Source organism: Callithrix jacchus, chromosome 5 (assembly GCF_049354715.1).
Source record: "Callithrix jacchus isolate 240 chromosome 5, calJac240_pri, whole genome shotgun sequence".
NCBI classification, from domain to species: domain Eukaryota; kingdom Metazoa; phylum Chordata; class Mammalia; order Primates; family Cebidae; genus Callithrix; species Callithrix jacchus.
This window is the reverse complement of record NC_133506.1, coordinates 91,493,618-91,520,579: the sequence shown is the minus strand read 5'-3', so window position 1 is coordinate 91,520,579 and position 26,962 is coordinate 91,493,618. Positions and strand designations below refer to the sequence as shown.

Genomic DNA, 26,962 nt, shown 5'->3' with positions numbered 1-26,962 from the left:
AAAGGTCGGATAACCCACAAAGGCAAGCCTATCAGACTTACAGCAGATCTCTCGGCAGAAACTCTACAGGCCAGAAGAGAGTGGGGGCCAATATTCAACATCCTCAAAGAGCAGAACCTCCAGCCCAGAATTTCATATCCAGCCAAACTAAGCTTCACAACTGAAGGAAAAATAAAATCTTTTATGAACAAGCAAGAACTCAGAGATTTTATTACCACCAGGCCTGCTTTACAAGAGCTTCTGAAAGAAGCATTACACACAGAAAGAAACAACCAGTATTAGCCTTTCTAAAAATACACCAAAAAGTAAAGAGCACCAACATAAAGAAGAATTTACACCAACAAATGGATAAAACAGCCAGTCAACATCAAATGGCAGTAACCCTAAATTTAAATTGACTAAATTCCCAATCAAAAGACACAGCCAAAACCCAACGGCATTTTACATCCAGACCTGTTTCACATGCAAGGATACACAAAGACTCAAAACAAAGGGATGGAGAAAGATTTACCAACCAAATGGAGAGCAAAAATAAATAATAAATAAATAAAAAGCAGGAGTTGCAATTCTTGTATTGGATAAAATAGATTTTAAAGCAACAAAGATTTAGTGGTAAAAGGATCAATGCAACAACAAGAGCTAACGATCCTAACACCCAGATACGAGACTTAGATTCAATGAGACAGAAAATTAATAAGGATATCAAGGACTCGAACTCAGATCCAGAACAAGTAAACTTAATAAATATTTATAGAGCTCTCCACTTCAAATACACAAAATATACATTCTTGTCAATACCACATCACACCTACCCATAAGTTTAAATGAAACATTGATTGGCCATTATTAATACCCAATTTTTTTCAAAATAAAGCAATATTTCCATTTACTCTCCCTCTTTCTCTTCCTCTCCTTTACTTATTATTTTTTTTTCTTTCCTTTTCTCAAAAAAAAAGAAATCAACTTGTAAACCTCTAGATCCAGGCCGGCAATGTCTCTTTCATTGCTTGATTTCCTTTCTTCCCTTCCTTCCCTCCCTCCCTCCCTCCCCACTTCCTCCCTTCCTTCCTTCCTTCATCCCTTCCTTCCTCCCTACCATCCTTCTTCCCTTCCTTCCTGCCTCCCCCCCCAAAAAAAAAAAAAAAAAAAAAAAGAAGAGAACACAACAGATTTCTTTGATTTATTAGTACAAAGTAAATGCTATGTTTGTTGTCATTACTATGATAACTAGTATGATGTGGCTAATGTCAGAGACCTGAGGATGAAGTAATGAACCCAAATCCCTGCTCTCATAGGGCAAATGGTAGTGCTGTGCTAGGCATTATGTAAATTTCTTTTCATAAATCATCTTTTACAACAGTATCACAAACTCTTGATTAAGATTTTGTTGTTCCTATTGCTACTACAGATGAAAAAAAACAGAGCCTTAAAGAGGCTATAGAAACCCAATAATATGGAGAGGGGAGAAGATGGCGCTGTAGGACCAACTCAGGATTGCAGCTCCCAGTGAAAGCACAGAGGGTGAGTGGATGCCGCATTTCCAGATGGATCTTTATTACCTACAGACCAGGAGATTCCCAGGTGTAGGAGCCCCATGGGCCACCAGCGCAGCTGTTTGGGCTGGTGCGGCTGTTTGGGCCGGTGCGGCTGTTTGGGCCGGGGCCACAGCGCAGTGGCACTCTGTACAAAATACACTGGTTTGGTTGCCCTGTTAAACCAGCAATTGGAGATTTCGGAAGGCAGATTAGCACTTTCATCTGATTAAACGGGACTTAAACAGAAAGCCAGGCCAGGAGATTCCCAGTCAGCAATGTTGTTCCAGCTGGCGCAGTGGGTCACTGCACAGGAAATCACATAGATCCCAGTGCCCTTTCAGCAGGCGACTGGAATACCTGGGAGAGAGTCAACCGTTCAACTTAAAAAATAAAAAGGGGGGGCTCTGAGGCAGGGAGCCAGGTGATCAGGCTCAGAGGGTCCCACCCCCACAAAAACAAACAAAACAGCAATTGGATACACTGGGGGCTGAGAGTTTCACGGCAAGCACAGCTGAACCCAGGACGGTGCAGCTCAGTGGGGGAAGGGCATCCACCACTACTGAGGCACTCAACCCCTACGGAGGTACTCTGCCATTGCTGATGCAGCCTGCCATTGCCAAGGCAACCCGCCATAATAGAGAGAGTCTGACACTACAGAGGCAGGCCACCATCACCACGGCAGCTCTAACCACACCCATATAAACAGGACTATAGGGAATTACACATGGCAGCAGGGCAGAGCCCATGACAGCAGGGCGGAGCCCAGGGCAGCAGGGTGGAGCCCATGAAAGCATGGTGGAGCCCACGGCAGCTCAGCATAGCCACTACAGGCAGGCAGTGATTAGACTGCCTCAATGCTGGGCAGGACAGTTCAAGGGATACTCATAAATAAAGCCCTAACTCCCCAGGACAGAGCACCTGAGGAAAAAAAGGGGCTTTATGAGTTCTGCTGCAGCAGACTTAAACATATCTGCCTAGCAGCCCTGAATGAACAACGGAGCTCACAGCTCAGCACTTGAGCTCCTATAAAGTACAGACTGTCTCCTCAAGTATAAAGTACAGACAGTCTCCTCAAGCAGCTCCCTGACCCCCGTATATCCAAAGAGTCACCTCACAAAGGACTAATCAGACTGACATTTGGTGGGCATCATTCAGGAACAAAGATAACAGAAGAAGAAACTGGTAGCAACCCTCACAGTTCCGCAGCTGCTACAGGTGTACCCCAGGCAAGCAGGGCCTGGAGTGGACCTCTGCAGTCCTACAGCAGAGGGGCCAGACTGTTAGAAGGAAAACTAAGAAACAGAAATATTTCATCATCAACAATCTGGACGTCCACTCAGAGACCCAATTAGAAAATCAGCAACTACTCAGATGACAGGTGGATAAATCCACAAAGATAGGAAGAAACCAGCACAAAAAGGAGGAAAACACCCAAAACCAGAACACTTCATCTCCTACAAGGGACCACAACTCCTTACCAGCAAGGGAACAAAGCTGGACAGAGAATGAGTGTGAGGAAATGACAGAATCAAGACTTCAGAAGGTGGGTAATAAGCAACTTCCATGAGCTAAAAGAACATGTTCTAACTCAATGCAAAGAAACTAAGAACCTTGAAAAAGATTTAAGGAAATTATAACAAAAATGGACAACTTAGAGAGAAATATGAGTGAATTGAAGGAGCTGAAAAACACAACATGAGAACTTTGCGGAGCATGCACAAGTTTCAACAGCCGAATTGACCAAGCAGAAGAAAGGATATCAGAAGTCGAAGATCAACTCAATGAAATAAAACAAGAAGCCAAGATTAGAGAAAAAAGCACAAAAAGGAATGAACAAAGTCCCCAAGAAATGTGGGACTATGTGAAGAGACCTAATCTACATTTGATAGGTATACCTGAATGTGACAAAGAGAATGAATCCAAGCTGGAAAATACTCTTCAGGATATTATCCAGGAAAATTTCCCCAACCTAGAAGGCAGGCCAATATTCAAGTCCAGGAAATACAGAGAACACCACAAAGATATTCCACAAGAAGAGCAACCCCAAGGCACATAATCATCAGATTCACCAGGGTTGAAATGAAAAAGAAAATGCTAAGGGCAGCCAGAGAGAAAGGTTGGGTCACCCACAAAGAGGAGCCCATCAGACTCACAGCAGATCTCTCAGCAGAAACCCTACAAGACAGAAAAGAGTGGGGCCAATATTTAACATCCTTAAAGAAAAGAACTTTCAACACAGAATTTCATATCCAGCCAAACAGCTTCATAAGCAAAGGAAAAATAAAATCCTTTGCTAACAAGCAAGTACTCAGAGATTTTGTCACCACCAGGCCTGCTTTACAAGAGCTCCTGAAAGAGGCACTACACATAGAAAGGAACAACCAGTACCAGTCATTCCAAAAACATACCAAATGCTAAAGAGCATCAACAAAATGAAGAATCTGCATCAACTAATGGGCAAAACAGCCAGCTAGCATCAAAATGGCAGTATCAAATTCACGCATAACAATATTAACCCTAAATGTAAATGGGCTAAATGCACTAATCAAAAGACACAGACTGGCAAATTGGATAAAAAGCCAAAACCCATCGGTGTGCTGTGTCCAGGAAACCCATCTCACATGCAAGGACAAACAAAGGCTCAAAATAAAGGGATGGAGGAAGATTTACCAAGCAAATGGAGAGCAAAACAAAGCAGGAGTTGCAATTCTTATCTCTGATAAAATAGACGTTAAAGCAACAAAGATCAAAAGAGACAAAGAAGGACATTACATAATGGTCAAAGGATAGATACAACAAGAAGAGCGAACGATCCTAAATATATATGGACTCAAAACAGGAGCACCCAGATATATAAGGCAAGTTTTTAATGACTTACACAGAGACTTAGACTCCCACACAATAATAATGGGAGAATTTAGCACTCCACTGTCAATATTAGATCAACCAGACAGAAAATTAACAAGGATATCCAGGACTTGAACACAGACCTGGAACAAGCAAACCTGATAGACATTTACAGAACTCTCCACCCCAAATCCACAGAATATACATTCTTCTCAGCACCACATCACACCTACTCTAACGTTGACCACATAATTGGAAGTAAATCACTCCTCAGCAAATGCAAAACAACTGAAATCATAACAAACAGTCTCTCAGACCATAGTGCAATCAAGTTAGAACTCAGAATTCAGAAACTAACTCTGAACCGCACAGCTTCATGGAAACTGAACAACTGGCTCTTGAATGTTGACTGGATAAACGATGAAATGAAGGCAGAAATAAAGAAGTTCTTTGAAACCAAAGAGAACAAAGACACAACATGCCAGAATCTCTGGGACACATTTAAAGCAGTCTCTAGAGGAAAATGTATAGCAATAAGTGTCCACATGAGAATAGTGGAGAGATCCAAATTTGACACCCTAATGTCAAAATTGAAAGAGCTGATGGAGTAAGATCAAAAAAACTCAAAACCTAGCAGAAGACAAGAAATAACTTAGATCAGAGCAGAACTGAAAGAGATAGAGACATGAAAAACCCTTCAAAAAATCAATAAATCCAAGAGCTGGTTTTTTGAAAAGATCAACAAAATAGACCACTAGCCAGACTGATAAAAAAGAAAAGAGAGGATAACCAAATAGATGCAATAAAAAACGATAAAGGGGAAATCACCACAGATTCCACAGAAATTCAAACCATCATCAGAGAATATTACAAACAACTCTATGTACATAAACTAGTAAACCTGGAAGAAATGGATGAATTCCTGGACACTTGTGTCCTCCCAAGCCTAAATCAGGAGAAAGCTGAAACTATGAATAGACCAATAACAAGGTCTGAAGTTGAGGCAGCAATTAAGAGCCTACCACACACAAAAAAGCCCAGGTCGAGATGGGTTCACAGCCGAATTCTACCAGACACACTAGGAGGAGCTGGTACCATTCCTTTTGAAACTATTCCAAATAATCCAAAAAGAGGGAATCCTTCCCAAATCATTTTATGAGACCAACATCATTCTGATACCAAAACCTGGCAGAGACTCAACAAGAAAAGAAAAATTCAGGCCAATATCCATGATGAACATAGATGCAAAAATCTTCAATAAAATACTAGCAAGCCAATTGCAACAGCACATCAAAAAGCTTATCCACCATGATCAAGTAGGATTCATCCCGAGGATGCAAGGCTGGTTCAACATACACAAGTCTATAAATGTAATTCACCACATAAATAGAACCAGAAACAAAAACCACATGATTATCTCAATTGATGCAGAGAAGGCCTTTGACAAATTTCAACAGCCCTTTATGCTAAAAACCCTCAATAAACTCAGTATTGATGGAACGTATCTCAAAATAATAAAAGCTATTTATGACAAACCAACAGCCAATATCATACTGAATGGGCAAAAACTGGAAGCATTCCGTTTGAAATCTGGCACTAGACAAGGATGCCCTCTCTCACCACTCATATTCAATATAGTACTGGAAGTTCTAGATAGAGCAAACAGGCAAGAAAAAGAAATAAAGGGCATTCAAATAGGAAAGGAGGAAGTCAAATTGTCTCTATTTGCAGACGACATGATAGCATACCTAGAAGACCCATCTCTCAGCCCAAAAACTCCTGAAACTGATAAGCAACTTCAGCGAAGTCTCAGGATATAAAATCAATGTGCAAAAATCACAAGCATATCCTATACACCAATAACAGACTTAAAGAAAGCCAAATCAAGAACGAACTGCCATTCACAATTGCTACAAAGAGAATAAAATACCTAGGAATACAACTCACAAGGAACTTAAAGGACCTCTTCAAGAAGTACTACAAACCATTGCTCAATGAAATAAGAGAGGACACAAACAGATGGAGAAACATTCCATGTTCATGGTTAGGAAGAATCAATATCGTGAAAATGGCCATACTGCCCAAAGTAATTTACAGACTCAATGCTATCCCCATCAAGCTACCACTGACTTTCTCCACAGAACTGGAAAAAACCACCTTGAACTTCATATGGAATCAAAAGAGAGCCCGCATAGCCAAGTCAATTCTAAGCAAAAAGAACATAGCGGGAGGCATCACACTACCGGACTTCAAACTATACTACAAGGCTACAGTAATCAAAACAGCATGCTACTGGTACCAAAACAGAGATATAGACCAATGGAACAGAACAGAGGCATCGGAGGCAACACAGCATATCTACAACCATACAATCTTTGATAAACCTGACAAAAACAAGCAATGGGGAAAGGATTCCCTGTTTAATAAATGGTGTTGGGAAAACTGGCTAGCCATGTGCAGAAAGCAGAAACTGGACCCCTTCCTGACACCTTACACTAAAATTAACTCCAGATGGATTAAAGACTTAAACATAAGACCTGGCACCATAAAAACCCTAGAAGAAAATCTAGGCAAAACCGTTCAGGACATAGGAGTAGGCAAGGACTTCATGACCAAAGCACCAAAAGCACTGGCAACAAAAGCCAAAATAGACAAATGGGACCTAATCAAACTCCACAGCTTCTGCACGGCAAAAGAAACAGTCACTACAGTGAATCGGCAACCAACAGAATGGGAAAAAATTTTTGCAGTTTACCTATCTGACAAAGGGCTGATATCCACAATTTACAAACAACTCAAACAGATTTACAAGAAAAAAACAAACAAGCCCATTCAAAAATGGGCAAAGGATATGAAGAGACACTTTACAAAAGAAGACATACATGAGGCCAACAAACATATGAAAAAATCACTGGTCATCAGAGAAATGCAAATCAGAACTACATTGAGATACCATCTCACGCCAGTTAGAATGGCGATCATTAAAAAATCTGGAGACAACAGATGCTGGAGAGGATGTGGAGAAATAGGAACACTTTTACACTGCTGGTGGGAGTGTAAATCAGTTCAACCATTGTGGAAGACAGTGTGGCGATTCCTCAAGGACCTAGAAATAGAAATTCCATTTGACCCAGCAATCCCATTACTGGGTATATATCCAAAGGACTATAAATCATTCAACTATAAGGACACATGCACACGAATGTTCATTGCAGCACTGTTTACAATAGAAAAGACCTGGAACCAACCCAAATGCCCATCGATGATAGACTGGACTGGGAAAATGTGGCACATATACACCATGGAATATTATGCAGCAATAAAAAACGATGAGTTCGTGTCGTTTGTAGGGACATGGATGAATCTGGAGAACATCATTCTCAGCAAACTGACACAAGAACAGAAAATGAAATACCACATGTTCTCACTCAAAGGCGGGTGATGAACAATGAGAACACATGGACACAGGGAAGGGAGCACTACACACTGGGGTCTACTGGGGGGAATAGAGGAGGAACCGTGGTGGGGAAGCTGGGGAGGGATAGAATGGGGAGAAATGCCAGATGTGGGTGAAGGGGAGGAAGGCAGCAAATCACACTGCCATGTGTGTACCTATGCAACTATCTTGCATGTTCTGCACATGTACCCCAAAACCTAAAATGCAATAAAAAAAAAAGAAAGTTGAGAAGGACATATGACATGTTAAAAAGAAGTGTTTCTTTTTATGAGACAGGATATTGCTCTATAGCCCAGGCTGAAGTGTTGTGGTCCCATCACAGCTCACTCCAGTGTCAAACTCCTGGGCTTATGGGATCTTCCCACCTCTTTCCCAAAGCACCTGGAACTACAGGCACATGCCACGATACCCAGCTCATTTTTTATTTTTTGTAGAGAGAGGATCTCATTATGTTGCCCAGGCTAGGCTCAAACAATCCTCCCACCTCAGCCTCCCAAAGTGCTGGGATTACAGGTGTGAGCCACCATGTCCAGCATAAAAGTGGTTTCTTGCTGGGCGCAGTGGCTCACGCCTGTAATCCCAGCACTTTGGGAGGCCGAGGCGGCTGGATCATGAGGTCAAGAGATTGAGACCATCCTGGCCAACATGGTGAAACCCCGTCTCTACTAAATACAAAAATAAAATTAGCTGGGCATGGTGGCGCATGCCTGTAATCCCAGCTACTTGGGAGGCTTAGACAGGAGAATCGTTTGAACCCACGAGGCGGAGGTTGCGGTGAGCTGAGATGGTGCCATTGCACTCCAGCCTGGGTAATAAGAGTGAAACTCCGTCTCAAAAAAAAAAAAAAAAAAGTGGTTTCTTTCTGCAAGTGGTATAATCAGTGAATTACTCTTAACTTCTTGAAATTTTACATCTTTTACAGGATCTTAAAGCATATATTGCCTTGAGTTCATCAAGGATATAACCATGGTTCTTAGAGTTTACTACAGAAAGGAAAACATGATTTCCACAGGCATGGTCTCCTATTCCTAGCCCAAAACACAGGAGACTGTTTGCAGGGAGGTTGCTGTTCTTCCTATGAACTTTATCACTGAACTAAAGATTGATTCTCAAAATTCTGAAGCCTTAGTGGAAGGGCAAACACTGTTAAAAGCAGTTCTCAAGTATAATAAGAAATGATGTACACTTATTTTTAGTATATAAAAGATACTATTAGGACCTTTCAAATGTAGAGGAAGACAAAATGGCTGTCAGAAGTTAAAATACTTCTAAGGTCAGAAGCTATTATCATTGAACAGAATTTCAGAAATAAACTAGTTCCCATCGCTACTAATTCTTCTCATCATTGACCTAAATTGGAATGGAAAACTCTGCAATGACCAAAATTCTATCTTTATAGCCAAAACTTGGGGGAGGAGGGTCAGGTACAGATAGAAGAAAGAGAAAGTTTTTGTTTCTAAATATATTTTCCAGGTCAATATCTGATTTCCATCTCTAACATCAGGGAGTTGCTCTAAGCCTGAAAAATTAATGTTGGGTACATAATTACAAAGTGCGTTTAAAATGATTTCCAGCCAGGCATGGTGGCTCACGCCTATAATCCCAGCACTTTGGGAGGCCAAGGCAGATGGGTCACGAGGTCAAGAGATCGAGACCATCCTGGTCAACAAGGTGTAACCCTGTCTCTATTAAAAGTACAAAAATTAGCTGGGCATGGTGGCACATGCCTGTAATCCCAGCTACTCGGGAGGCTGAGGCAGGAGAATTGCTTGAACCCAGAAGGCAGTGAGCCGAGATCGTGCCATTGCACTCCAGTCTGGGTAACAAGAGCGAAAGTCCGTCTCAAAAAAATAAAAAAATAAAATAAAATGATTTCCAAAAAGTGGAGGCTTTTCATTTGTCCTATTTGTTTGTTAGATTAGATGTCATGATTAAATTAATCAATAATTACACTTCCTTAAAAATACTAATGTGCGTGTGTCTGTGTGTGTACTAAGATATTCTTACTGGCATAATTCATCATATTAGGATATACTTAGGGATTATCTTCTCCTATAAATAAGTACACTAACCCATCAAACACATGGATGGAGAGAATGAGGAAAAGCCAGGAGCAGAGGAAATCAAAGTTAACAAAGGCCGTAAGCACTCAAGACCTGATTTCTTGTTTATCTTAATTACTGAATAGACCACAATTCCATAGCTTTAGTCAATGAGTTACATAACATTCTTAAGCACAACTTTAAAGAAGAGTCTTTCAAGCTTGTTTTATTCATTTAATTCACCATAAATTAGGAATTTGTGGCTCCAGAAATTCCTCAGACAGAATCTTTATTCTAGGAGCCCTTAATATGTTTATGAAATAATTTTTTTACATATCTAAAAACTTGATATTTCAGTTCTGTTTGAAGTTTAGCACAATCTCACGTAGTTCATTGAACAGTAACTTCTTTTTTTTTTTTTTTAGACAGAGTCTTGCTCTGTCACCCAGGCTGAAGTGCAGTGGTGGTATCTCAACTCACTGCAACATCTGCCTCCTGGGTTTAAGCAATTCTCCCGCCTCAGCCTCTTGAGAGCTGGGACTGCAGGCATAAATTGTCCTAAATTTGACAAGTGAGAGCTCCAAGGTTTGGAAGATATTTATAATAATCAAATGTATATATGACAAAACATGATGAGTTTGGGGGACATAAAACTCTAAAATGTAGACCATATAATTATATATACATTATATATTTTATTTCATTTTCTTTTTTCTTTTCTTTTTTGAGATAGGGTCTCGCTCTGTCACACAGGCTGGAGTGCAATGGCAGCATCTCGGCTCACTGCAGCTTCCACCTCCCAGGCTCGAGTGATCCTCCCACTCCCACCTCAGCCTCCCAACTAGCTGGGACTATAGGTACAAGCCACCATGCCCAGGTTAATTTTTGCATTTTTAGTAAAGACAGGCTTTCACCATGTTGGTCAGGCTGGTCTGGAACTCTTGACTTTGTGTGATCCGCCTGCCTTGGCCTCCCAAAGTGCTGGGATTACAGGTGTGAGTCACCGGCCTGGCCTCTTTTCAAGAGAGTGGTTTTAGCTATGATTTCCCGTAATACCTGGGGGTCAAAAATGTGTTAATCATCAAATGGTACCAAAAAGAAATGGTTTCTACTTTTAAATAACCTATATTTTAAGATGATACCAAAGAGTACCCTTCTAATCAATTGTGATATAGCTGGCCTAGAATTAGAACCAGTACAATGCCATTTTAAAATGGAAAAACTGTTTCCATTCTCCTCACAATGACTACTAGCCATGGCTTCTGTAAACTACTAAGATTACCTTGCAAAATGTAAAGAGAGGACAAGCTGCATACTTTCTCTTATCTGTAACTGCCAGAATTGCTGGCCTTTGTTTACCAAAGTAAGCACCCCCAGATAATTCCATCCTGGCACCAAGTAACCTAAAATTATGTGGACCCCACACCTGTCCAAATAATGTATAAACTAATGTTTACCTTGACCTCTGTAAACCACTTAAGTGGCAATCAGAATGACAAAAGTCCCCTGGCCTTGGAATATCTGGAGCCCCCTCACCCTCCTCTCAGCCTAGGAGGTGATTGACAGCTTTCATTCCCATCTCCGTTCCTCGCCCCCACTCCCAAGGTGGTTTTGTGGGTATAAAAAGGTCTTGTCACTCTTCTTTCTCTGCCACGGGTTGGAGAGACGTGAGTCCTCCGTGGTCACCGGCAATAAACCCTGCAATTTGGTATACTTTTGTTCTGGTGTTGACTTTCTGTGCTAAGTTCAATGCAACACAATGGTATGATGAAGTCAACTAAACTGTCAATTTTTTTTTTTTTTTGAGACGGAGTTTCACTCTTTTTACCCAGGCTGGAGTGCAATGGCGCCATCTCGGCTCACCGCAATCTCCGCCTCCTGGGTTCAGGCAATTCTCCTGCCTCAGCCTCCTGAGTAGCTGGGATTACAGGCACACACCACCATGCCCAGCTAATTTTGTGTATTTTTAGTAGAGATGGGGTTTCACCATGTTGACCAGAATGGTCTCGATCTCTTGACCTTGTGATCCACCCGCCTCGGCCTCCCAAAGTGCTGGGATTACAGGCTTGAGCCACCGTGCCTGGCCCTGTCAAATTTTTTTTTTTAAGAGGGAGTCTCACTCTGTCCTCTATCATCCAGGCTGTAGATGCAGTGGCTCAATCTCGGCTCACTGCAACCTCTACCTCCTGGGTTCAAGCAATTCTCCTGCCTCAGCCTCCTGAGTAGCTGAGATTACAGGCACCCACTACTACACCAAGCTAATTTTTGTATTTTAGCAAAGATGGGGTTCACCATGTTGCCCAGGCTGGTCTCAAACTCGTGACCTCAAGTGATCTGCCATCCTTGGCCTCCCAAAGTTCTGGGATTACAGGCGTGGTCCACCAGCCGCAGCCTAAACTGTCAAGATTTTTTTGCAAGACAATTATTAAAAACAGCCATCATTACAAATTAAATTATAGCTGGGCATGGTGGCTGAAAAAATATTTTCTACCACGCCCAGCCTGAAAAAATATTTTTAAAAAAGACAAGAAAAACAGCTTGTGCTAGGTTTGATGTGTACCTGCTCTCTCAGTTACTTAAAAAGCTGAGGCAGGAGGATTGCTGGAGCACTGGAGTTCAAGGCTGCAGTGTGTTACAATCTCTCCTGTGAATCATCACTGCACTACAGCCTGGGCAATATAGTCAGACCCCAGGGAGGAAGGAAGAAAAGAAAAACAGCTTGTAGGTAGAATGTTATCCTCTGTGGAAAATTGTGTAAGAACATCTTATAATAATATACAAGGGCAGTACTGGCTTTTTTTCTTCTTCTTCTTCTTTTTTTTTTTTTTTTTGTGATATGGAGTTTCACTTGTCACCCAGGCTGGAATGCAGTGACTGGATCTTGGCTCACTGCAACCTCTGCTTCCCGAGTTCAAGCAATTCTGCCTCAGTCTCCCTAATAGTTGGGACTACAGGCAACCGCCACCACGCCCAGCTCGTTTTTGTATTCTTAGTAGAGGTGGGGTTTCACCATGTTGGGCAGGGTGGTCTCAAACTCCTGACCTTAGGTGATCCACCCCCCTCAGTCTCCCAAAGAGCTAGGATTACAGGCGGGAGCCACCATGCCTGGCCAGTACTGGCTTATTAGTGAAGTCAGTGGGCTATGGAATAAGCAAGGAGCAAAAAAGATGCCAAAGAAATGATGAAAGATAGAAAAATAATCTTAAGGCCAGGCACGGTGGCTCACTCCTGTAATCCCAGCACTGTAGGAAGCCGAGATGGGATAATCACAAAGTCAAGAGATCAAGACCATCCTGGCTAACATGATGAAACCCCACCTCTACTGATAATACAAAAATTAGCTGGGCATGATGGCACAGGCCTGTAGTCCCAGCTACTGGGGAGGCTGAAGGAGGAAAATCACAGTCACCCAGCTGGTGAGTGGCAATGCAGGAAAAGAGCCCAGGTTTGGCTGACTCCAAAGCCTGTGCTCTTCCAACAATGCCACCATGCTCCTTAGAAGGGCCAGTGAGACAATAATGGAAAGACAGGAGAAAAGAGAATAAGCCAGAAACAAAGCTATAGCTAGGAAAATAAAGCCGGAAAACATGAGGTCAGGGAGAAAGAGAAGGGAACCCCAACTTTTTATATACTTTTTATTTTTTGAGGCGTCATCTCACTCTGTCACCCAGGCTGGAGTGCAGTGGCATAATCTCGGCTCACTGCAACGTCTGACTCCTGGGTTCAAGTAATTTCTGTACCTCAGTCTCCCAAGTAGTTGGAACTACAGGTGCGCATCACCAAGCCCAGCTAATTTTTGTATTTTTAGTAGAAACAGAGTTTTACTATGTTGGCCAGGCTGGTCTTGAACTCCTGACCTCAAGTGATCCACCTGCCTTGGCCTCCCAAAGTGCTGGGATTACAGGCATGAGCCACCACGCCCAGCCTCCAACTTTTTAAAAGACATGATCAAGGAGAGCTTTGGAATAATCCCACCTTGAACTTCACAGGGATTTTAGCTTAGGGGTAGGAGAACAATACAGAAACTCACGTTGATGACAGAGTCCTTGAATTTGATATGCAGCCGGTAGTTACAGATGGCAATGAGGGCATCGGCTGCCTGGCCCAGGAACTCTACTCACTCGCCCTGCAGCACTGTGAAGGGGACCAGTCAAGGGGCAGAGAAACCCTCAGTCCAGAAGTGAGTGACCGCCTCATCCTCCTCTACAGCCTCTGCTCTGTGGAATCGCCTCTGGAAAAGCTCTGGAAATGGTGGACCAAGGCAGGAGAGGAGAGTACGCTCCACAGTGAAAGCACCAGGCAACAGCTGAAGAGGAAAGCTGCCTTTCCTTCCCTGGGGCCAACAGCTCCAGGATATACAGACAAACCCTCCTCCTCCTGAGACCACAGAGCAGGAAGCCAGAGCTCCAGTACCAGATCCCCTTGAAGATATTTGGGGGAAGGGAGGATTTTTTTTAACTGGACAGGAAGCCCCATCTATCCTGGCCCCCAACTCCTCCTTACCTGAAGATTCTCCTCCTCCTTCACTAGTTCCTTGCGGGGGAACAGATCCTTGGCCTGGAGGCCCGGGGGGGGGGGGGGGGCGTCCTCACCCTGTAGGAAGGCCACAGTTCTAAGTCACCAAGCTCTGCTTAGCCCATGAGGTTCATTCTGCTCCTCTCCCCCACCAAGAAATCCACAGACAACCACACACACACCTCTAAAGGTTCTGGTCACCAGAGGAGGGAAAAGAGACCTGCCTTGGTTGGAGACAGGTAAGCGTGAAATGGAGAGAGTACTCAAGCTTATTAAGCCTAAGGAAAGAGTGAGGCCCCAGGAGGAATTGGGAACCTGCACTCTTCAAAGAAGGACTCTCCTTTACAACCAACATTTCAAAAATGGAGGAGAAAACTAAGAAAAAGAAACACTCTTTTCCTTAGACCCATGTAAGGGTAAGGCAGGAATGGGGATGGGAAAGTGCTGTCCTGAGGAAAAGGAGCCAGGTGTGGCAGCTGGTTACAGAGAGGAGGGAAATTAGGCCCCTGTAGCCACTGAAGCTTCAACCTGGTGGGTGAGGAAGACAAAGAGGAGTGGGTGGGGGGATTCAGTCCCATGCCTCTAGTGGGCCTTCACTGATGCTTTCAAAAGGAAGATGTGTTTAGGAGCTGGGCTTATCTTCTTGTTAGGCCCACACTGCTGACAAGGCCCCATTACCTGCCAAGTAACCTACTCCGCCTGCTAATCAGGGGGGAATTCCTGAGGAATACCCACGGCAAGAAGAAGGAACTCCCCGCCCAACCACCAGGGAGGGGACCCGAGGGGATCCACGGGCCTGGGAGGAGCCAGGAGACCCAAGGACAGCCAGGGGAGAGAAAGAGAGAGGAGGCCTGGCAGACACCACGGGGAAGGCGGGGACAGCTGAGAGGACAGATGGGGGAAGCTGGGAAGGAGCATCAGCCAGCGCGGGAGGGCAGGACCGGGAATGATGCAGAGGTAAGGAACCCTGCAGAGGGAGGGAAGATGGAGAAGAGAGGTGGTGGAAGAGAGAAGGGACTGGAGCCCCAAGCCAACGAACAGAACATCTCGCGCTCCCTGACCAGCCCCCCTAACATCCCTTGCAGCCTACTGGCCACATCCCACATCCCCAAGCAAGGATACAGTGGGTGGGACCAAGATGGAGAGGCGAAGGTAAAGGGATGTACCCCCGCAGGGCGGGGCCTGGAGATCTGCAGTTAAGGGCAGTGGCTGCGGGGCCGGGATGGACCACAGAATTTCCATTCCTGGCCTTCGACCATCCCCGGCACCCAAAGATTGAAGCAAGTCCAAGAAATAAGAATTAACCCACCTTCCCTGCCCCTAAACGTTCGGGGTCGGGCCAGAGGCCATGGGAAGGGGGATGGGCTGAAATCGAGGGCTGACCCTGGGGTAGGCTGTGGGCACAAGCAAGCGTCGGTCTCCTAGGCACCCAAAGGCAGGGTGAGCACTTACGAAGCAGCTAAGCATGGAGCAGGAGACGCGGGCAGTCAGGCTCCTAGTCACGGGCGGTCTGGGCCAGCGCACATGCCCCCGGAGCCGCTGCGCTGCCCGCCAGCCCCGGGCGCCCGCCGCATCCCGGCTGCGGGGACCGCCAGGTGTAGCTGCGGCGGCCAGGAAGTGAGGGCGCTGGTGGCGGGCCCTCAGCACGGCTCCCGCACGCTTTTCACAATGGAGCGGGCCCAGCTCCGCCCTCCAGCTCGAGCGCGGAAGGGCGGGGAGCTGGGCGAGGGGAAAGCCCGGGACGCAGCGGGAAGGCGGAGGCTGGGGGGCGGGGGGGGGGGGGGGGGTCCACGAGCCCCACCCACAGCCCCAGGCTCCTCCCTCCCCGGGACCCTGGGCCTTGTCCGAGGGCGTACCCCACTCCATGGACCTTTAGGGGCTTTCAGGAATCTGGGCTATGGGACCGCCCAGACAGACGGCCTGGAGCAGAAAACAAGACCGTCTACATCTTCTCATTTACCTTTTTTCCAGGTGGGCCACCCTATGCCCTCTTAGAAACCCATCCCCATGCCCTCCCCTCCTCTCTTAAGTTCCCCCGACACCTGCTCTGGATCCCAAGGTGGAGCTCACCTACCCACAACCCATTTGCTTCCTCCTTTCACTCCAAAACCACTACCCACCATGCCCCTGCCCATCAGGGTCTTTCAATCCTGTGACTTGGCTAAACCCTTCTTTCCCCTTAGGATGGTGCCAGATTAGTCATTCCATGCTCCTGGAAAGGGAAATGAGCTTTTTATTCCAATACCCCTACCAAACCCAACTCCTTCAGCTCCATCTCTCCCTTGTTTCACATTCTGATCTCTGGGTAAGAAAGTCCTTCTTCAAGGAGAAAGGATTTCTTAGTCTGGGAAAGAGAAGAGCTGGAAGTATGGACCACAGAAGTTATACAAAAACGAAACTTGAAACTCAGGAGCAGGGGAGTAGAGAGAGTTGGGTAGAGGGCCAAGGAATAAGGAGCAGGAAGAAGGGGCTCAAAATATCACCAAGAGTCACAGAGGGAGCTCACTGGAACCCCAAACTTCCTGCACCTGGTAACTTTCAGACACCAGGGCTTTTGTCTTGTCTGGGGGAGAAGGGAGGAATAAAAGAAAACCTGACATTTTATTAAGCATCTACAATGAGCCAGGCAGTTTCTAACTACCTCACTAAAACTTTTCAAGCCCTCAAGAAGGAAACCATGTCCTGTCTTACTGGTGAGACTTAAACTTCGAGAGAAAGTATTCGGTTTACCTAAGTGGTGTGCTAGGATTTGAAATCAGATGAAGCTGACTCTGAAGCCAATGCTCTTTTCACACTATCCCAGAAGAGAAAAGGGCAATCTGTTGGTGGGAGCCCAAACCAGCAGGCTTTCTGAGAAGAGACCGAACCAATAATGCACACACCAAATCCACATCTCTATGGAAGGGAGGGAGGGAAGGAGGAAATCCTCTCATCTACTGAATTATTTAACCTGCCGCTAAGCACAAAGGACACCCAAAAGAAACTGAAGATAACACCAGGTTAAGGGCCTGGTCTGAGCCAGGGCCTATAGCTCTCTAGGCCTTTCCCATCTCACTGCCTCCTCCTAGCTCTCAGGAACTACGGCGTTCCCTGGACTAGGGGTGAGAGAAGGGCAGTTACAATTAATGGAAAATTCACAGGATCATTGTAAACTACCTCTAGTGACATTCTGGGCACCCTGAAGATGCTATCCTGTTAGATATTCAGTCAGCTGTCACCTGTAGTGGCTTAACAGCAGCACCCTGGAGCTGGAGAAGCCCCACAGTTTTGGTGAAGTCACTCCTGATATAGCATCGACAATATTCAAAGGACCCACCAGAAGTCCAAGGATCCTGAGATAAAGAAGTCCTGGCTTTTCAGACCAGAACACAGAGATCCTGCCGGGGACGCAAGAAAAAAAGAGGAGGGCTGTTATGAAGAGTTAATAGAGCCAGTGTGGGCAGGTAGTGTCAGGAAAGTGTGAGGCATAGAACATGCAGAAAAACATTTCTAGAAGCTTCCAGTCCCAGTGCTGAATACTGGCTAATGTTTTGCAATCTGAAGAAACCCTAATTTATCTCCAGGGCAGATGAACCTGTTTAGGAGCTGAACAGGGTAGCCTGGAGCTCAAGGTCTAGGAGAGGTGGGGCAGCTTCACAGAGAAAGACACAGGGATTACAGAAAACACAATGGCCTGAGGAAAGAAAGAGTACTCACCATTCCACCATGGCAAGGGTCCTGGCTGCCTGCTTCTCACTGTAAGAAGACAGAGGAACATAAAAGTAAAGAGCCCCATCAACACTACCATGGAATCAACAAATGCTACCCATCTACCTCTGACCTTCTCTACACCATATTCTTCTCCCTTGCAGAGACCCTAGTCTCTCCACAAGTCACCATACCAGAGAGAGGCAACGGGAGCTACAAAGGGAGAAAGCAACAAGTGATTCTGCAGGGCATAAAGTCAGCCACAAGGTTCTGGAGCAGGAATGAGTGTCATCCAAGATTATTCACCAGAACTCAGGAGTCCTGATTCCCAGATGCAGAGGGAGAACACTTCTTTGTGGGACAGCAGAACTGCCAACTCTGAAGAGACAAAGGCTGACCAACTTGGGCAAAGTGGCAGTGGCTGAAGGGACATGAATCCACAGGAATGTTTTGCCAGTCTCTGAGTCTCGGAGTAGTACCTACCTGACCTGTTTACTGGGGGCAGAGTCCAAAGTGGGACAAGCGCGGGGTAGGGGGAGACCACAACCTGTGATCAGAGGGCAGCAGGGCTGCACAGGCACAGGTCCTGCTGAGTGTACTTGACACCAAGTTGGGTGGAGGTTATGGAGAGGAGCCCACACAACAGGAATAGAATCAGGCCAATTCAGGCCTTGGAGTCAGCATCTGTCCAATGAGCCCAAGTAACAGGGATTTCAGGATGGGGCCTCCTAGGCTTACTTAGGAAGCCAGGCCCAGGTTTCACTGACACTTTCCTTCATGCCTGCTATCCTCAGGGGCAGTACAGCAGAGCCCTATGGGAGACTGCGGGGATAAAAGCCTCCATCTGTGGTCCTGCCCACCTCCCTGTTCACAGTACCCTCTTCCCTAGACCACTCTCCCTCATGGGGGAACCGGCAAGAGGCAAGCCAGAGGTGCTGCCTCACCGCCCACTGACACGCAGCCCCAGGGAACGAAGGGAGGGTAGGAGGGACAAGGATCAGGCCTGAGAGGCCCAGGGTTTTCAGGCCTAGGAGATCTGGTCCCGGGGGGCGGGCCAGGTTGGCAAGGGAACTCAGGTGCCCAGGTCCTAGGGGCGGAGCCTAAAGACTCGGAGGCGGAGCCCCAAATGACAGAAGGCGGGACTCAGGAAAACCTGTGGGGGCCAGGGCGGAGCCGGGAAAGACGTGGTCGCTGCGGTTCCCAAGCTCGCAGTGCAAGGGGCACGGTGACTCACCCAGGCGGCGCCCGCCCGACCCTCCGAGGCCCCGCTCTAGCCACTTCCGTCTCCGTAGCTGCTGAGGCCGCGCTGTCCCGACCCCACCACGGTGTTCTTCTCCTCAACCAATTATATCTCTAGCCTGTGCCCGCCCTGGCCAATAGCCTCGCCAAGTCCCGCCCTGCCCCCAATCACACAGCCACCGCCCTCACTCTCGAGGCTACTCATTGGTCGAGACGGGCAGACGCCCTCCCAGCCTTTAGCCAATCGGATGCCGGAAGACAAGACTATACCTGGAGGGAGGAGGCGCGGCGCCGGAGAAGAGACGCGACCAAGGGGAAATCACAGCGCGTCCTTGCGGTAGCCAATAGGAGAGCAGTAAAGAGGGGGCTGCCGACTACAGCTCTGGGGACCGGAAGTGGGGGCGGCTAGTCGCCTACTGGTAGCGCAATTGGAGGCGGGCAGTGTAGGGTACAAGCCTAAAGCTACTTCCGGCGATGGACCCGCCCTGGAGGTCCTTCTCAAACAGATCCCCAGTGGCACCTCAGTTTATCCATTCCCGTTTTGGTTTCGCCGCTGTCATCCGGTCCCAATGCCAGAATAGGAGGAAAACCTGCAGGCTAGGAGAGAAGGGAGGGCTAGGCCTGAGGTTCCATCTTGGTCAACTCCGACTGGCTGGGATTTCCCCCTTCCTGTGTCTGGTTGGGTTCCTCCAACACTCACTGTGTATCGATAAACGACCCTGCCGTTCTTCACAACCTGCGTTGTGCTGCTAGTCCTGAGTGAAGAACTCTCATCCGAGAGATGGAAAATCTGGATCTGAGACTGCCAGTAACTAGCTGCGGCCTCCTAGTCAGTAAAGGGAAGGGAGACCAGGACGCTCCCAAGGACCCAACTTATAGCCCCTCCCTTTCTTTCTTGTCCGGGGACCCAGAACAGACCACAAGACGGAGGGTCCCCTGGCACAAATCAGGGGACCAGAGCGGAGGAGGAGATGGGGAAGGGGCGACCAGACAGGCGCCGCAGTGACATTGCGGGGGTGGTGGACGGTGACACTGAGTACCAGCGGGACCGGGCGCCTGGACCCAGCGGGGCCACTTCCTCCCCGGAGTTGCCCCAGTCCCCACCCGGTCCAGGTGCAGGGTTTACCTTCCTCCAGCTCCCGAATAGAGGCGGCGCGCTCAGGGCCGGACACCCCGGGTTGCTGGCCAATGTAGGCGGCTGGTTGACCAGACGCCCGCTGCCTTTCCAGACCCCAGGCCAGTGGCCCGGGGACCAAACGGCCCTTGGAATACGAACCGGGTCCGCGGCGCGTCCGAACTGTCGGGCACAGACCGGGCATTCCCCTAGATGGCCGAGAATGCGGACGCTTGCCGGGCTCCTGCCTTGGCTCCAGCCTCGGAAGTCGGACGAGCTTCGGTGCGGGCATCCGAGAGGCACTGCGATCCAGAGGCGGCTGGGGATCCTGCTCTCGGTGCAGCATCCCGTACCTGCGGCGGCGCAGAGGGCTCCGGAGTGGGACTGGCTGAGGGCGAGGGTGCAGAAGTGAGTGCTGCTCGGCCCCCGGTCCGAGTCGCGGCCCCCGCAGGCTCCCAACGCCGCTGCGTCCCGACCGCCTCTGGCGCATCTTGACTCCGCCGTCCACTCCAGCAGCGGGACCTTTATAACCTGCCCAGGGGGCCCGCCGGGCCCGACCACGCTAGGGGTGGGGGCCGCCGAGAAGCAACTAGTGGCACGCGGGACTCAGAGCCGCGCGGGAGGGGAGCTAGTGGTGACGGAACAGAGCACCGTAAGAAAAGGAGGGCAAGAAGGCCGAGTGCAGGTTCCGGATGGTTCCGAGTTGGGCTGGAAACGAAAGATTTCTTCTCCCCTCTCCATTTCCAGAGAATGGTTCTGCCCAAAGCCGCCGCTGACCTGGGACTCCCGAGCCCGGACTGGGCAAGTCCCTGGCTGGGGGCAGCCCCTTCCCGGCTCCCGTGCCGGGGCTTGGGCTGCCTTCCCTGGTGTAGAAGCTGCCAACCCGACATTGTGCTTATGGTCTGGGGTGGCCAGTGCATGAAGGCAGGGTTGCATCTTTCTCGATTGACTGGGCGAGACATTCCAAACTCCAGTGAGCTTCCAACGGGCTGTCCCGCCTGGCGCTGCAACCCCGACCCTCGCGTTCACACCCCCGTGCTCGCGCCACTCTACGTCTTCCATTTGATTGCGATTCCTGGTTCTTCACCTCACTTCCAACCCTAATTCGCTTTGCCCTCCTCTTGCCAGGTTGGCGAACCCCTGTTCTCCTGGGGAGACGCCGCTTAAAAGTCTCCCTGTGGCGGGGCGCGGTGGTTCAGGCCTGTAATCCAAGCACTTTGGAGGCCAAGGCCAGCGGATCACCTGAGATCGGGAGTTCAAGACCAGCCTGGCCAACATGGTGAAACCCCGACTTTAAAAACATTTTTTTTAATGTTTAAAAAGAAAAGAAGATAGGAGTTTAATGTAGAGAGTGGACACATGTATTGTGCGGTGCTGCTGGGCTGGGTCAGGCAAAGACTGAGGACAGAGACTAAGCTTAGCAAGCTGGGGTCACGGGCAACCTTGGTGAGCTGGGGTCATGGACAACTTCAGCAAAAGCAGTCTTGCAGGGCAGGGCATAGTGGTTCACACCTGTAATCCTAGCACGTTGGGAGGCCAAGGCGAGTGGATCACCTGAGGCCAGGAGTTCGAGATCAGCCTGGCCAACATAGTGAAACTCCATCTCTACTAAATACAAAAATTATCTGGGTATGGTGGCACATGCCTGTAGTCCCAGCTTCTTGGAAGGCTGAAGCAGGAGAATTGCTTGAATTCAGGAGGCAGAAGTTTCAGTGAGCCGAGATCGCACCACTGCACTCCAGCCTGGGCAACAGAACAAGACTCCGTCTCTAAAACAAAAAAAAAAAAAAAAAAAAAAAAGAGTGGTCTTGGTGGTGGAGGTGAGAGAGATCAAAGAGGGGTGAAGAAATAATGGGAGGTAACAAAATGAAAACACAGAGGAGGCTGTGCACTGTGGCTCACACCTAGAATCCCAGCACTTTGGGAGGCTTAGGAGGGTGGATTGCTTGAGCTCAGGAATTCGAGACAAGGCAAAACCTTGTCTCTATAAAAAAAAAAAAAAATACAAAAATTAGTTGGGCATGGTGGTGCATACCTGTACTACTTGAGGAGCTGAGGTGGGAGGTCACCTGAGCACAGGTCGAGGCCGTAGTGAGTCTTGATCATACCACCGCACTCCAGCCTGGGTGACAGAGCAACACCCTGTCGGGAGGGAGGGAGGGAGAGAAAAAACAGATTACAGAAAACTGTATTGAAGAAATCTGCAAGAAGGGAGAGCTGGAAAAGGGCAAAGGAGCTGAAGGAGGATGTTCGTGCTGGGGGGTATGTTTTGAAGATAGGGGAGAGGACAATATGTTTACATGCTGATGGAACTGTTCCCTCAGGGAGGAGAAAACAGGTGCAGAAAAGAGAACCCATCTCCCAGGATAATTCTGGAAATGAAGGAACTTTCATAACCTAACCTGTTCTCCATCTTGTTCAAAGTGTGCATGTTTTCTGTGGTTTCTTTGTCAGTGGAAAGCTTGAAGGAGACACCACCCCAGTGTTTGCTGCGACAGTGAGGTTGAAGCACAGGAGGAGGTGGCTGTTTGGGCATGAGCACAGCCCAGGCTTCGTGAGGCTGCAGCGCCGCAGGCTCTGCTGAGTGGTCCTCCCACAGCCCAGCTCCTTGGACAGTCTGTGCCTCAGACATTTCTGAAGCCCCAACCACCAAGCACAGAACAGGGCATACAGAAGAAGCCTATTAGATTCCTGCTGAATCGAACTGTTCCTGGCCCACGAGGAAGCAGCCCTGGGAACCCCCTGGAGAGTTTGAGAGAGAAGAAGAAGGCAGTGGGATGGAGAAGAGATGAAGTCAGGACTCTCTGTGTCCTCCGCTCTCCTAAAAGCTCCCCCAGTAGTCTGCCCCTCTAGGTCAGTGCACCGGCAGCCTGCAACTCTGGCTATGGGCACCAGAGGGCAGTGCCAGCCCACACACCTCCACACATGGCTTCCTCACCTACAGGCTCAGTCGCCCCACAGCAAGCGCAGTAGGGATGGTGACTACATTTTACAGATGGAGAAACCAGGGCTCGGGGCCCCGACATACTGGAAGTACGAATTTTGGCCTGGCTGACAGATGTCTGCCTTTCCACGGCCTAGGGCTGTCCACGAGACCGGGGTGGTCTTTGATCCAGGCCTCTCAAGTGGTTTTTCGCTGCCCACCACCCACTCCCTTCCCTGCTGCTGCTGTAGGGAGAGAAATCAGACACAGCAGAGACCCTCGGGCTCCTGCCCTCCTTCCAAGTGTGCACCCACTGACCCTGCTGGACCTGAAAGAGGACAGGAGGGCGCAGAAGATTTGCCAGGCTGCAAAGCCAGACCACCCCCAACTAATTGTGCACAGCCCCCTGAACCTGGGCACAGTCACTCCAGTGCTCAGCCCTGGGCAGCATACAGGTGGCTCAGGCCCCTCCACCACCTCCCCCCCTGACCTGACGCTGGAAAAAGCCACCTGGAACAGGGTATGTCATAGAGCCAGGGACCTGGGTGGGGCCAGGAACTGGGATTACTTTCTGCAGGGGAGCAGGGTGGAGGGGCACCCTGGACTAGCGACAGGGGAGACCTCCTCAACCCCGCTGCAGTCCTGCTGTCTCCTGCAAGCCTTTCGAGGGCCCTCCTCCCTCTCCTGTGGTGGTCTCTGATCCAGGCCTTCCCCTCCAGAACCAGGCAGTAGCTGCCATAGTTCCCCACCCCCACCCCAGGACCCAGGCACAGTCCCTCCTCACATCAGTGGAGAATGGGGAACTGGAGGCCTGAGGCCCCTCCACATCCCCAGAGGTTCCCTTTAACTTTTCTTTTTCTTTTTCTTTTTTTTTTTTTTTTTTTGTGACGGAGTCTCACCCTGTCACTTGGGCTGGAGTCTGGAGTGCAGATCTTTGCTCACTGCAACCTCTGCCTCCTGGGTTCAAGTGATTCTCCTGCCTCAGCCTCCCAAGTAGCTGGGACTACAGGCACCCACCACCACGCCTGGCTAATTTTTGTGATTTTTTTTTTTCTTTTACTCAAGCTTACAGTCTATTGTGGGATAATCTTTGTATTTTTAGTAGACACGGGTTTCACCCTGTTGGCCAGGCTGGTCTCGAACTCCTGACCTCATGATCCGCCCACCTCAGCCTCCCAAAGTGCTGAAATTACAGGCATGAGCCACCATACCTGGCCGCCTTTAACTTTTCTACCCTTCCCAGAGAGTGCAGCCCAACTCCTGGGCCACTGAGCGTCTCTGGCCCAGAGCAAGGAGTTAGGGAGGTACTGGGGGCTGCTGGGGGCCTGAGACCTCTGCCTGCTGTCTTCTAAGGCTCCCTGCTGGCCAGGACCAAAAGAGAGAGGGAAGGAGAAAGGGGACAGAGAGCAAGTGCAGGGGCTGGGGGGAAGGTGGGCAAGGGCAAGGGCTGAGGCAGCCAGGACCTCAGGTGGAGAGTGCTGGGACCCACTCTGAAGTTCCTCCCTACCTGGGGGCTCCCATCCTGGACAAAGGCCATGCCCCCACCATGCAGGCTCACTCCTGCTCTTGGTTCTAACATCTGACTCCTCCTGTGAGAAGCCCTCCCTAGTGGGACTCAGCTGTGTTAGGTCCTCTATGCCACTTGGGGCCTCTCTGTGTCCTCCCATCTGCTGACATCCTCTAGAGACTCTGCCCGTTCACAGGGTAAGATGATGTCATTGACAAGATGATCTGTTTAGTAGCAATGAGAGCAATATCTGTTTTGCTCACCTCTTATTCTCAGAACTCTAATGAGGTGTCCAGTAAATATTTGTTGAATGAACACATCAGTGGATTCTCTGGGTATAGACAGTGGGAGTAGTCATCACCCTGGGGAAGTGACTTCTGAACAGGGTGAGAGCCTAGGACTCTGGACTCCCAAACCATGGCTCCTCATCCCCTGGCACAGGTGAGCCCTACCAGGAACCCTCCAGGGGCACCTGTGGCAGAGGGTGGAGCCTGGCCAGGACATGAGCCACAGCTCCCCCAGGAGTGGCCCTCGGCACAACCAGGTGCCCACTTCTTCCCTAGAGCCCTCAGCCCAGCCCCACTCCTTTCCCCAGGGACCAGAGCAGGAGGCCTAGGCTGGCCTAATAGGGAGCTGTGTCCAGCAGGTCCACAGTTCCCTGACCTGAGAAGCTCTGTGGGAAGCCGTGGGGAGTTGGGGGACCACAGCACCCACTGTGAAGAGGGCAGGACCATCAGTCACGTCCAGCCTGCTGCACAGGCAATGCCAGGTGCTGGAAAGCCTCAAGTGATGTTCCCTAGCTCCTTGGCCTCCCCAAGCTACCTCCAGGCTCAGGTGTCATCAGGGATAACACTAAGGAGCCCTTCGCTCCCTAACCTTTGTCCCCACTGTCAACAAGTGCCTCTCATCCCTGTGTCCACATCCAGGCTCTGAGCCCTTCCAGGGATAATTTGTAGGGTTGGGGACAGACAGAGGGAGAAATGCACATTTACTGAGACCTGACTAGTTGCCATGCTTTGGATGTATTTCATTTTATCATCACTGGAAGGAAAAGAATATTACTGTGTTATAGATTAAAAACAGAAGCCCGGAGAGGTCAAGCAACTTATCCAAGGCCACATAGCCCGGAAGTATCAGGGAGGGAAGATCACAAAGTCTTGTCTTACCAACAGCCTATGTGCTGCTGATCGTGGCCTCCCAGATCAGAGAAGGAGCTGGGTGACCCTCCCTCTTCTGCACCCTGGGGCTGCCTGTGCTCACTGGATTTGCTTCCACATAACAGTAATTATGAGCCCACTGTTAGGTCTTATAATTTAGTGTAGTAACAAAGACCCTCATATATTACTATATCACAAATTTTTAATTGCTTTGATAACTTTTTTTTTTTTGAAACGAAATCTCTCTCTGTCGCCCAGGCTGGAGTGCAATGGCATAATCTTGGCTCATTGCAGCCTCGACCTCCCAGGTTCAAGCGATTCTCTTGCCTCAGCCTCCTGAGTAAACAGGCTACAAGTACACCACCATGCCCAGCTAATTACTGTATTTTTAGTAGAGATGGAGTTTCACCATGTTGGCCAGGCTGGTCTCGAACTCCTGACTTCAGGTGATCTGCCCATCTCGGCCTCCCAAAGTGCTGGGATTTCAGGTGTGAACCACCACACCCAGGCTTTCCTTTTCAATATTATGTATTTTATATTAGGCATTTTTTTTTCTTTTTTTCAAATTTTTTTCTTTTTTAAGACGGGGTTTCACCATGTTGGTCAGGCTGGTCTTGAACTCCCGACCTCAGGTGATCAGCTCGTCTTGGCCTCCAAAGTGCTTGGATTACAGGCATAAGCCACCACGCCCAGCCTATATTAGGCATTTTAAAACACTATTCTGGCTTGTCATGGCGGCTCATGTAGCTAATTTTGTATTTTTAGTAGAGATGGAGTTTCACCATGTTGCTTAGCATAGCTGGGTGTGGTGGTGCAGGCTTGTAGTCCCAGCTACTCAGGAGGCTGACGTGGCAAGATTGTTTGAGCCTGGGAGGTAGAGGCCTCATGATTGCACCACTGCACTCCAGCCTGGGTGACTAACTACAGACTAGTGACTGA

At 48.4% G+C, this 26,962-nt stretch overlaps 2 protein-coding genes across 3 annotated transcripts in view; both read right to left on the bottom strand.

Annotated features, from left to right (window-relative positions):
* HAP1 (huntingtin associated protein 1) overlaps positions 1-19,405 on the bottom strand; it is a 31,682-nt gene extending 12,277 nt beyond the window's left edge. Inside the window, 2 exon segments of the mRNA XM_078373621.1 lie at positions 18,093-18,131; positions 18,217-19,405. The gene's annotated coding sequence lies outside the window, so the exon portion shown is untranslated.
* Positions 19,406-19,838: 433 nt separating this feature from the next.
* LOC144582618 (uncharacterized) lies at positions 19,839-20,935 on the bottom strand. Of its 2 annotated transcripts, XR_013535676.1 has the most exons (3): positions 20,449-20,935; positions 20,023-20,148; positions 19,839-19,919 (listed from the first exon to the last, which is right to left on the bottom strand). XR_013535676.1 is itself a non-coding variant. In XM_078373622.1 (2 exons), the coding sequence occupies exons 1-2, from the start codon at positions 20,924-20,926 to the stop codon at positions 19,879-19,881; spliced, it is 519 nt and encodes a 172-aa protein (XP_078229748.1). In that variant the 5' UTR covers positions 20,927-20,935; the 3' UTR covers positions 19,839-19,878. The 2 variants fall into 2 exon arrangements, 1 of the variants encoding a protein (XP_078229748.1); XM_078373622.1 differs by lacking the exon at positions 20,023-20,148.
* Positions 20,936-26,962: the final 6,027 nt, after the last annotated feature.

Coding starts and splice junctions, on each gene's coding strand:
- LOC144582618 (XM_078373622.1), bottom strand. CDS start 20,926: ATGCGCCAGAGGCGGTCGGGACGCAGCGGCGTTGGGAGCCTGCGGGGG. Junction 19,920..20,448: donor TATTCGGGAGCTGGAGGAAG/GTAAACCCTGCA, acceptor CTTCTCTCCTAG/CCTGCAGGTTTTCCTCCTAT.